This window comes from Dendrobates tinctorius, unplaced genomic scaffold (assembly GCF_039654945.1).
Source record: "Dendrobates tinctorius isolate UK_male_01 unplaced genomic scaffold, ASM3965494v1 ptg000098l, whole genome shotgun sequence".
NCBI classification, from domain to species: domain Eukaryota; kingdom Metazoa; phylum Chordata; class Amphibia; order Anura; family Dendrobatidae; genus Dendrobates; species Dendrobates tinctorius.
In genome coordinates, this window is record NW_027361766.1 from 25089193 (window position 1) to 25102023 (window position 12831).

The 12831-nt window shown below is 42.4% G+C and overlaps 1 protein-coding gene across 1 annotated transcript; it reads right to left on the minus strand.

Annotated features, from left to right (window-relative positions):
* Positions 1-2445: 2445 nt before the first annotated feature.
* On the minus strand, positions 2446-5949 carry AVPR1B (arginine vasopressin receptor 1B). Its single transcript, XM_073587328.1, has 2 exons — positions 5064-5949; positions 2446-3633 (listed from the first exon to the last, which is right to left on the minus strand). Exons 1-2 carry the CDS (start codon positions 5947-5949, stop codon positions 3353-3355), a joined length of 1167 nt encoding a protein of 388 aa, XP_073443429.1. The 3' UTR covers positions 2446-3352.
* Between the last annotated feature and the right edge of the window lie 6882 nt (positions 5950-12831).

Below are 12831 nucleotides of genomic sequence, written 5' to 3' on the forward strand. Positions count from 1 at the left end.
AACCACGTTTACAACTATGCTGGTACAAAGTAATCATAGTGAGTAAAGTGTAACCTCAGCAGATGACCTTGATGTTACTGAGAAAAATAACTATACAAAGACCAAGACTGATACTACTACCATATAGTGACTGCATATTGGTAGATACCAGTACTACAGAACATATTTAGGGCCCTATAACACCCACATCGTCTCCTACACTAAATGCTCAAAATAGTATATGGCCCCCCAAAGTTTTATGGACCACCACAGTCCTTCACACATAGTATGATGTTATTCACAGCCACACATACAGTATGATGGCCCACATACACAGTAAGATGGCCCCCACAGCCCATCAAATACAATATTATGATCATTACACCGTATGATTGCCCACACGGCCCCCCACGCACAGTATGATGGCCCCACAACCTCCCACAAATGGTATGATTACTCCCACAGAGTATGATGGCTCCATTGCTCCATAGCCTCCTACAAGTGCTGTACTTAAGAGTGATGGTTGCTATGGATGGGCCCAGTGTGTGAGTTAGCCGGGGAAACTGCCCCATGTGCCCCCCTTCGTCCCCGAGAGCTATGTTACTGCAGGGTATGACTAATTTACATTCATATCTGATAATACCTTTTTGGAGTACAATATAATGAGGAGCTGGGTGACTTTCAAAAGATTCCAAGTGTTGTCCACTGTATTATGCTTTTCTTGTTTTCATCTACTGTATTTGCAGACGATCACCTATACAACAGTCCATTTCAACAACAAAAAACAATGTCCGGATTATGAGAACATTGTTGAAACTCCTGATTATGTAAATGTTGACCTTAAAGACACAAATGTAAAGAATAAGAAAGTGAAGAAAAGAATGACATCTGTAGATTATTCAACAGTTGCTCCTATGCCAGTTCCCTTTAGAAGGCCATCTCAACCACCAGCAACCTCCACTGATTCCTTGTCATCATAAAAAGCTGTGATAAAAATATTCCCCAACCCTCGATTACCACGACAAGCTAGTTTTGAAGTGTAAGTCACCATAGCAGACATTTTCCTTATCCTTTTATTCAAACTAAACCTCCATAATCATCTGCTTCAATTGCATATTATTTCACAACTGTTTATTTTAGCATCCATTGTGTTAACTATATGTCTGTTATTGCTTTGGGCCCAAAGTTGCATTTTTCTGGTATTTCAAAAAGGATGACCCAAGGTTCTTAATTGATATCCATGATCCAAATATTAGTCATCTCCTATTGTAAAGCCAACTAAAATAACCAAAATATCTTTAAAGCACCACTCCAGCCAACTTTTTTTTTTTGCAGCTCTGGAGGGATGCTACGAGTCTAAGTGCCCTGCCCCTAGTCTCATACTTACCAGCTACTGTCTTTTTTTTTTTATCAGCGCAGCTCTAGTCGACCTCCAGGAGTTTATGACGTGCCAGATCGCCCTAGTAAATGTAGGGCGATCTGGAAGTTACAACTCAATGTAAATTTATGAGAACAAGGCTCTCACAGACTTGCATTGAGAGCTTGTTATCATTATCCTCTGACTTCCAATCAGTCAGAAGTTGCAGTCACAAGATGGTGACGCTGGACCAGAGTGGCACCGGGAAAAGCTGAAGACGGCAGCTGGTAAGTAGAAACCTAGCAGCAGGGAACTTACCTTAGTGCCACTACTTCAGTGCTGGAATAGAAAAAATGCTTCCTTCAAAAATGGAAGATCATCTCTCTCTTTCTAGCCTATTGGTCTTTTCCTTAAATGTATGCTGCCACATGGGTAATGCACAAAGTTTACTACAGTGTGTGTAGTTTACTAAAATGAATGTCGGTATTGTACCTCATTACATCATCATATGTTAGAATCTGTCATGTTGTGCTTCAATAAACGTAATGATAATCAATTCAATCCAACCAAACATAATGGGTAAGTGATTGAACTAGTTCTGAATTCAGGTTGCGTTAGCAAGATCACGTGGTGTGGTCTCCTCACTAGCACCAATATGATGTTCTGCAATACCTGTGGACATATAAGGTCAGCTTGGTGCAGTTTTACAAACACATCCCCTGTTCACACAGGTCCAGGGAGGAACAGGGAATGAGAGGACGTGGCCCACGCCGTCACTGGGTGAGACAACACTCGCTCACAACCCTGACAGGTGGAGAGGCCCCTTTCACTAGCATCAGGGAAATAGGACACTGCCAGCCCAGTAGGACTGCCACCAGTTCCTCATTAGATATAAGCCATTAACTGGATTACATCGGGCCAGAAACTAGCCTCGGTAGAATGGAAAGTTAAACCGAGAAACAGAGGTGTGGATTCGTGGATTGAGATAAAAGAGCAGCCCAATTTTAAAATATATATTTAATCACCTTAAGTGCACACTAAACAATACACTATATACATGGTGGTTACATGTATACAATGGTCAGATATGCAAATATAATAGAGGTAGGACAAAAGATATAAGCAGATGGATCACGTCAATTACCGATTTGATGTTAGATCATGTGTGCGCTGGGGTGATGTCCCTCAGGAAAAGTGTTGCACGTGTTGAGGAGCGGGTAGGGAAACTAGAGGTGTCCGAGGCAGTGCGTCTACTTGAGCTGTGTGCACAGCCCGACCCAGCTCCCGTTGACTCACAGCAAGATGCAATACAAGACCAGGCAAGTCGTCCATTTCCCACATCTATGGTGTGTTGCTGCTGAATCTTTGGGATCCATGGTCTTGGTATTCTGTTAGGTTTGTTTGTTTGCAAGTTCGTTGAGCTGGATTTCTCTTGTTTTGATTCCTCAACGCCTTGACACAGCGTTCCCTGTGCTCCGAACACCTAAGGATGTCTACTACTGAGAGCTGGACTTTTTTCTAGTTCTGTTAGGCTCACTAGGTGAGTTGGATTCTCAAAGCCCAAGCTCTGGCTCATGTTTGTCAATGCAGCAGGAAGTTGAAAAACACGAGGAAACAAATAGCAGAGGTACCTGAGATCGCAGACAAACAGGTGTTCTGGAGACCACAGGAAGTTAGCAGGGGTCCTGGAGACTGCAGATAGATAGCAGAGGACCTGGAAACTGCAGACAGATAGTAGAGGTCCTGAAGACTGCAGACAGGTAGCAGAAGTCTTGCAGAACACAGTCAGGTATTTAACAGATCATGGTGCACAGACAAACTAAAAGTCTTAATACCAAGATACAGGTGTGTGTCTTGGTAGGCCTTAAATAGGCCTAGGTACATGATCACATGGGACCAAACCGGGCTACTTGCAAAGAGAGTTTAGTGTACTGTGGTGAAGGGAGCAGAGCACGAACCAGGAACAGGTGTGTAATATAATCTTTATCAAAATGTAAAAATTTGTAATGCACAGAATTAGAGAAGTGCTGATTCTACCACTGTATCTTCGTATGCTGGATAAAGATCTCTAACGCTGTGGCATGTGCCTTGCATCCGCAGAGAATGAGTCCGGATTTGAGTCAAAAGGGTGTCCCGACGACTAGAGGCACTTCCTGTGCTATTCTGTCTACGGGCATGAAGAAATGGGATTCCTGGACATAATTGGGGACTGCTGTAGAACATATAGATCCATGGATTACTACAGCTGCTCAGGCAGGGCAACAGCATTGTAATGGTGAATGCAAAGTCTGAAGAGTCTAAAGAGGAAAAGAAGTAAATACACGTGAAGATACATTTAAACCAATTTTAGCTAGTATATTCTATGCTGATACAGTATATACATAGTGTTCTGGCTAAATACAACATCACATGTGGTATTCTGAAATGAGCATATACCATTTTATAAAAATGTAATTGTCATTGAAAAAAAGTAACATGATCATATCTAGAAATGAAACAGACATGAAAAACAAGGAGAAGGTTGCTAGTAACAGACTGTAATGGCACATCACTTTCTGATTGACAAGGTCTGACTGCAGTAGTCTCCAATCACCTTGGGTTGCTGAACTATTGCCCATAAACAGAAAGTATAAGTATAAATGTGGAAGGCCAGTATTTGTAAGCCAAAACCAGGAGTGAAACAATCAGAGCAAAAGTATAATAGAAACATTTCACCACTTCTGTATTTTCACCCACTCCTGGATTTGTCTTAGAAATACTGATGTGAAATACTGTTCTGACCAAATACAGAACTTGTGAATGTGGCCAAAGTTGCTTTCTTTTTTGGGTGTCATAGGTCCACAAACTACAATCATTATTTAATGAGCCATGAATCAGAGGTCCCCCACTGTGTTGTGATCTAATATCTCCCCAAAAAATGTTCTTTTCAAATAATTTTATTGGTTTTCAGTAATTAAACAGGGTAAGGGAAGGAAGGTAGGAAGGGAGGAAAGGGAATGGGAAGTAAAGAACCTTGTACAGGTACGGAAAAAATTTAAAACTAGAGAACCCACAAATAGGCATTAAATAGCATATAGCAAATAACAACAAAAAAGGAAAAGAAAATCACCAATCCTTATTATGGGGTAACATTCTTGGAAGGAGATACAACATCCCGGTACTACAACGGCCATGTTTAGGCCTCAAAATATAATACCTCTTAATAGGTCTATTTGATATGGAATTTGTTGTTCCAAGTATTCCATTTTTTTGTATATTTGTGGATGCGACCCAAAAAATGTTCTAACCCCTTTTGGTAAAAATTCACGTTGGTCAATATACCAGTCCTCAAACATAACTTTATAAACTTGAATGCATAACTTAATAAATGCAGGCATATTCTTATAGCGATCATATGGACTAGAGGGCAACAAACCCTTCCTACATCTCTTCTCTTTCATAAACCTGAATTTGATGCTAGGAGTGGTAAGCTCGATTAGAAGCTCCAACAAGGTAGACCAGTCTGGAGCTGCACTAGCTGGATTCTCCACCCTACCAAAAAGATGTCTTTTTGTCATCCAGCATTCCACAAGGCATAATGACTTAGTTACAGGTTGGGGAAAACTTCTATGCAACCATCAATACTACCCTGAGCAACATACTTGAAGCCATATTCTATAAATTAGTTTGGTTAGGATACATATTAGTGACAAACATAAAATAATCAATATAGAAAAAGTAATCTTACCAACATCTGGTGCATTTTCATCCCACACTGACCACATTTGAACACTGAAAAATGGTGTCCAGCATATAATGTATGAAAGGACAATTACAAAGGTCATTTTTACTGTTCTTATTTTTGCTCTTGAGATTGTCCGAATGCTACTGACTCTAGAAGGCATGACTTGGCCATTACTTTCCCTTTGTCTTGTTCCATAAGTCTGCATTTTACCTTTGAGGTTCTTGCATATTTCGCAACAAATCAAGCTGTAGCAGACCACCAGGATACCTACAGGCACAAGAAATATAGATATTGTGTTCCAAGTGATATAGGCTTTAACCCCCCATGGGTATCGAAAATCAGCCCAGCAGTCTATAACTCCTGAATCCTGTTCAATTTCCTTCAGAGAGAAGATGAAGATTTGAGGGAGACTGAAGAGGCAGCTGATGATCCATGTGATCCCAATCATGATATAAGCATGTCTAGTTGGTTGTTGTATTGTTTTAAGTGGATGGCACACTGCTATATATCGATCTACTGTCATCATCATGAGCATGTAAGTGGACACAAACATACTCATCACTTGGGTATACTTCACCACCCTACAAAGGAAATCAGAGCCTATGAACCTGAAAGTAATGTCCCAAATCATTTGGGGAAGTATCTGGAAAAAAGCCACTGCAAGGTCAGTGTATGCAAGATGCACAATAAAAAGGTGCATACGGGTCATCTTCTTCCCTCTTCGGTAGATGGCAAGCAGCAAGCCTACATTTCCCAATGTTGTAATTGCTAAGACCGTTCCTAGAACAGCTATCTCAGCCTTAGCTAGATATTCATCTCTGAAGTCAGAAGAGTTGGAGGAAATGGTCAATTTTACAGCTGGTTCTATAGGATATTGGTTAAGATCCATGTTTATACACCTTTTTAAATTTTTCAAATATTCTACAATGGTGTAAAAAAAGATCAGTAACTAGTTTTCATATAAGTATTTTATACAAAATCTTTTTCAATTATCTAAAAAAACAAGTATTCACATTACACACCCGAAAAAAATCTTAAATTTCTTAATATTGCATTAAATTCAGTATGCTTCTACATCAGCGTAGGTGGTAGTATTTTGGAAAAAAAATTAAGACGAACTCTAGTTTTGCCTTTTTTTCCTAATCAAAATTCCATAGGCAATACTTCTTTATCAATGTGTTCTTTGATGATCAATATCTCCTCGGAAGTCCTTGTGGGTACGAAATGTCCAAACATCATGATGTTTGCTAGAGTTGATTATTGGATAAATTGCACAGGAGTCTAGTTCCCTGTCTATATACATTTCCCATGCCTTCTCTCTGACATCAGCTCAATCAAGTACTATGGAAACACCAATGAGGAGCTGATTTACAATTTGTTCTTCTGTGAAGGAAATTCTGCCTGACTTCATAAAAGACTCATGATTGATTCCATGGATTAATTACTCACAGAAACATTAGAAATTCACAACAACTTGAAGCGCATTATTTCTATGAAAGCATTAGTTTATTTGTTTCGTAAAGGTCCATTATTCCCATTAGTTTAGGTTTCATGCAGAAAAAGCCATGTGCATCAAGCCTGTATTGACACACACATCCACTGCACATGCTTTACACTGCACCACCTTATCCACCCCATGTGGAGGCAGTCACCGGGTTATGAACTAGAAGCATTTTGTAGATTTGTTTGTTTATGCAAGTTGGAAAAAAAAACTTATAGTTACCTCACCACTGACTGGTCCAGCCACCCTACTGCTCATCACCTGCAATTCACTACTCTTCTTTCCACTGTTGTGCGCCACATCTCTGGCCACTTAATTATAGCTCCGATCTTCTAGCCATATACAGGCCTCAGAGGTTACTCCATGTCATAAGGTCATGACGTCAACACCATGGCCTTATGACTTGCAGTGACCTCTGGGACCTGGAAGTGGCCAGAAGTCTTGGACATGCGTCTCGCAATGGCAGACAAAAGAGGACTGGACGGCGGACAGCTTCATTGATTTGAAACCAAGAAGTTTCCTTCAGCGCACTGTGTTGAGAGAGTTTAATCGGCCATTTAAGGGCTGGGTTTTTGTGGAAAACCATAGAGCGGGTGGGAGGTTGTCCACCTTATCTCCACCCCAAGGATGTGGTCTGGGGCTTAAATAGTCGGCCTCCAGAAGCATTCAATGGTCAGTAAGGCAGAATAAAGGAACTCCAGTGCTTTGTATCCTGAGAAGGAAAAACTGAACCAGCGAGTGGTTATTATCCTGAGATGGCGGATCAACGCAGATGCAGAGATACTATTTTGGCTGGTTTTATTGTTTTGCCCAAGGAATTGTGTTTATTTTCACTTTGTGATGGCTTATGCCACATGTATAACAAACAGAAGATTTAAAGAGACTGCATACCCATGTGCAGCCGAGTGAGCCGATCTACCACAAAGGGTACACTGCATCTCGGCCTCTTCACTATAGACCATGACTTTTGGCCACTTCCAGGTCAGGGCTGTGTGCAGTGAGCTCCAGCCTAGACGCAGCCAGAAATCCTGTTCTATAATTAAGTGGCTGGAAATTCGGCACACGATGATGGAACGAAGAGGACCAGGCACAGAGGTCAGGGGTGACATATTGTGTTTCTTACTTTTTCTTTTCATCCGAAGTTGATAAATAGGGATTGTCCCTAAATTGGATATTCATAAGTCGGGGACCCTGTACATCCATTTAATACTTCTGAACAATGCAGTATTACTAAAATAGTTTCTCATCAGAGAATGCAGCAAACTGGTATCTAATAGAAGTTTGCTCTGAGATTCTAGAGAAATCTATGTGAACAAGGGGCAAGGCTGATAATAATAATTTTATTTCTATAGCGCCAATATATTCCGCAGCGCTTTACATTATAGAGAGGACTTGTACAGACAATAGACATTACAGCATAACAAACACAGATCAAAACAGATACCATGAGGAATGAGGGCCCTGCTTGCAAGCTTACAATCTATGAGGAAAAAGGGGAGACACAAAAGGTGGATGGTAACAATTGCTTTCGTTGTTTGGACCATCCATAGTGTAAGAATCGGGTGTTCATGTAATGCTGCATGAACCGGTTATCGGCCTAAGTATGTAATAATACAGACACAGAGGGCTATTAAATGCATAAAGCATATAAGAACATGATGCGAGGAGCCTGGTTATGGTAAAAGTTTTGAATGGGTCACACAGGGATAGTTAGGTTAATGCGTTGAGGCGGTTGGCCAGTCTGAACAAATGCGTTTTTAGGGCACGCTTAAAACTATGGGGATTGGGGATTAATCGTGTTAACCTGGGTAGTGCATTCCAAAGAATTGGCGCAGCACGTGAAAAGTCTTGGAGACTGGAGTGGGAGGTTCTGATTATTGAGGATGTTAACCTCAGGTCAATAGCAGAACGGAGGGCATGGGTAAGGTGGTAGACTGAGACGAGGGAGGAGATGTAGGGTGGTGATGAGCCATGGAGTGCTTTGTGGGTGAGGGTAATAAGTTTGTACTGGATTTTGGAGTGGATGGGTAACCAGTGCAATGACTGGCATAAGGTAGAGGCATCGGTATAACCATTGGTGAGGAATGTGATCCTGGCTGCAGCATTCACAACAGATTGGAGAGGGGAGAGTTTGGTAAGAGGGAGACCGATTAGTAGAGAGTTACAATAGTCCAGACGAGAATGAATAAGAGGAACAGTAAGAGTTTTTGCAGAGTTGAAAGTAAGAAAGGGTCGAATTCTAGAAATGGTTTTGAGGTGCAGATAACAAGAGTGAGCCAGTAATCGGATGTGGGGGGTGAATGAAAGCTCGGAATCAAGTATAACGCCATGACAGCGGGCAAGTTGCTGGGAGTAATGGTGGAACCACACATGGAAATGGCAATGTCGGGCATAGGTAGGTTAGTAGAGGGAGGAAACACGAGGAGTTCAGTTTTTGACAGGTTTAGTTTCAGATAGAGGGAGGACATGATGTTAGAGACAGTGGTATGACAATCACTGGTATTTTCTAAAAAGGCAGGTGTGATATCAGGAGAAGAAGTGTATAATTGGGTGTCATCAGTATAGAGATGGTACTGGAAACCAAATCTACTGATTGTATACTGCCCCTAATGGACAAACAAAGAGAAGAGGAGGGGCCTTGGACTGATCCTTGAGGAACCCCAACACTAAGGGGAAGATGAGAGGAGGAGGAACCAGCAAAAGATATAGTGAAAGAGCTGTCAGAGAGATAGGAGAACCAGGAGAGAACTGTGTCCTTGAGGTCGATGGAGCAGAGCATAGTGAGAAGGAGCTGATGATTCAGTGTCGAATGCTGCGGAGAGATTCAAGAGAATTAGCATGGAGTAGTGACCATTAGTTTTAGCTGTTAGTAGATCATTAGAGACTTTAGTGAGGGCAGTTTCAGTAGAGTGTAAAGAGCGTAAACCGGATTGTAGAGGGTCGAGAAGAGAGTTATCTGAGAGCGGATAAGACGGGCGTGGACCAGGCGTTCCAGGAGTTTAGAGATGAAGGGAAGATTAGAGACAGGTCTATAGATAGCGGCACAGTTTTGGTGGAGGGATGGTTTTTTAAGTAATGGATGTATGATGGCATGCTTGAAGGAGGAGGGAAAGATACCAGAAGAGAGAGGCTGAATATTTTTGTTAGGTGAGTGGTGACAGCAGGGGAAAGTGACTGGAGGAGATGTGACGGAATGAGGTCACTGGTGCAAGTGGTAGGGTGAGAAGATGCAAGGAGCCTGATTACTTCTTCTGTGACAGGTTCAAAATCAGAGAGTGAGCTAGATGCAGTGGGGGAGGGAGGACAGTGCATAGTAGGAGGGGATTAGCAGATAATTTCCTGTCAGATATGGTCAATTTTTTCTTTTAAATAATTGGCCAGATCATCAGGACGGAGATTCGTGGTTGGGGCCTGCACTCTTGGGTTGAGTAGGGAATGAAAAGTGTCAAAGAGACGTTTTGGGGTATTAGATAGTGAGGTGATATGGGTGTTGAAATAGGTTTGTTTGGAGAGGTGATGGGCAGTGTTGTATGTTAAGCATAAACTTATAATGGATGAAATACTCAGAAAAATTGGATTTTCTCCACAGACGTTCGTCGCACCTGGAGCACCACTGCAGGAAAAGTTTTTGCAGCGTGTGCTGCGGTTGTCGCAGTCTGTGCCTAGTTGTTCTTTGTATAGCGGGTGCAGCTTCATCCAGGGCATTTTGAAGTGTTTCATTGTAATGCTTCAGTGCAGAATCAGGACATGAGAGGGAGGAGATAGGGGCCAGTGATGACTGCAGTTCTTCATAAGTTTCTGGGTGTTAATGGCCTGCATGTTTCTATAAGTGTGGAAAGTGGGGTGACCTGATAGGGAAGGTAGTTCTTGATAGAGAATGAAAGAAGGTTGTGGTCAGAGAGCGGGAGAGGGGAGTTTGTGAAATCATCCACTGAGCAGAGTCGGGAGAAGACCAAGTCGAGGGAGTTTCCGTCTTCATGCGTAGGAGAGTTAGTAAACTGGGAAAGACCAAAGGAGGAGGTTAGAGATAAAAGGTGAGTAGCAGATGGGGTGATGGGAAAAGCAATGTGGATGTTGAAATCACCCGTGATGAGGGTGGGGATGTCACAGGAGAGAAAATGTGGAAGCCAGGTGGCAAACTGATCTAGGAACTGATGGGAGGAGCCAGGAGGACGATACACCACCACCACCCGCATGCAGAAGGGGGTGTAGAGTCTGACAGCATGGACTTCAAAAGAAGGGAAGACAAGTGAAGGTATTTGAGGGATAACCTGAAAGGTACATTTGGGTGATTGGAGCAGACCAATGCCTCCACTTGCTCTGTTGCCCGATCTAGGGGTATGAGAGAAGTGTAGTCCACCATACAAGAGAGCAGCAGCTGCGGTGGTGTCTGACTGCTGGATCCAGAATTCAGTAAGGGCCAGAAGGTTAAGACAATCAGAAATGAAGCAGTCATGGATGAAGGGGAGTTTATTACACACTGAGTGAGAATTCCAAAGGACACAATTAAAAGAGATTGAAGGCATGCAGGGAAAATTAATAAGATTAGAGGGGTTTCTGAGTGTAGCAGTTGGGGGGTTTGACTTGTTATAACATGGGGGGCCGGGGTTGGGAGAGATATCTCCTGTGACTAGAAGAAGGAGGATAGAAAGAGTGAGCAGATGGTTTAGCGATTTGTGAGAGTGTCTCATGTGTTGGATGGTGCAACTGAATGGATCTGTGCTGTTTAGCAATGTGAAAAGAGTGTGAGTGTTATACATAGGAGAAGAAAGGATAGAGGGGCTGATATGGATGGAGTATAATGGCTCATGGTCAATAAAGGTTGCTCACTTGTTTTGGTCCGATGCCTCCTCTCCCCTCTTGCGATGCCGTCCTCCTTCTGTGCCGGGGCTCTTTGGGCTTTTCCTGATAATGCACACTCAGTACTTTGCTCCTCCCTCGACAGGGCTGAGAGAAGTACACCTGCGCAAGAGTATGATGCTCGGAATACTGTGTGGATGACATAGGACGCGTCATCCACAAGGCGCAAAAAGACTACAAGAAGAGAGTAGGCATTGGATCAAGACCACTAACCCCTATCAGTCCCAACCGCCCAGTAGGTGAGTATTATGAAAGGTATTTTTGAAAAGTCAACGAGGGCCTGCCGCAGGACGAGATGGTGCAACAAAAATCAGAAGACACACACAAAGATTAGATAATATAATATGAATATTTACTAACCACTTTAAAAAACAATGGAAAGGATGGTAGGTAAGCAGTGTATAGATAACAAAGCGAATGACAGCAATTACTCTCAATAACACCGATAAAGTATACGCAGGTACACTTAAACAGAATTAACAGTTATTGTATATGAGGGCAAGAAATAACCCTCTCTATGCATAAATCACTAAAAGGACAGTGTTGTGCCAATACTTTAGTAATTGCCTACTTGGAGCAGTTTTCGAAGTGTCACTTATAGAAGAGGCCTTTTCTCCTAACGTACTGGACCTCTATAAGGCTATTTATATACGTGCATATATATTCAGATGTAAGATGGTACCAGGTACTGGGCGGCACGGTGGCTCAGTGGTTAGTGGTTGGTCAAATCCCACCAAGGACAACATCTGCAAGGAGTTTGTATGTTCTCCCCGTGTTTGCATGGGTTTCCTCCGGGTACTCCGGTTTCCTCCCACATTCTAAAGACATACTGATAGGGAATTTAGAATGTGAGCCCCATCGGGGACAGTGATGATAATGTGTGCAAACTGTAAAGCGCTGCGGAATATGTTAGCGCTATATAAAAATAAAGATTATTATTTTTATTATTACCAGTACGTCCTGACACTGAAGTAGAAGAGTCCTTGCTGGGCGGATTCCTGAATAATCAAAAACACCTTCTTGAAGCTCTTAGGGAATGCCGATCTTCGCATTGCTTTGCTTCCTTAAATCCTTAGAGATAAGGTCTCACGTGGCCTAGCCCAAAATGCTATGTACTTGGTTGTCCTCACCGAGTCGGCTCATGTCAAGCCAAACAACACATCCCAGAGTCACCAACAGATCAGTCACCCTCTCCATACTTTCTTCGAGGATCCGCAGCTTCACTACCACCCAGACTCTCCTTCGATTACTCCCAACCACCCACCAACCACCAAAAATGCCTGGGCTCCAACTCACTACTCCTACTCACTGCTGCCCTCTACTGGCCAGATCATATATTACATCACAAATCTCCAATAATACAGTAAACTGTAATTAACCCTTACATTTTTCTTGTCTTGGAGGCAGCAT

What these genes read in the sequence shown, in the direction of transcription:
- AVPR1B (XM_073587328.1), bottom strand. Translation starts at nt 5,949, where the DNA reads ATGGATCTTAACCAATATCCTATAGAACCAGCTGTAAAATTGACCATT. An exon ending in TGAAAATGCACCAGATGTTG is followed by an intron (nt 3,634 to 5,063) that starts GTAAGATTACTT and finishes TTTCCTCTTTAG; the next exon opens with ACTCTTCAGACTTTGCATTC.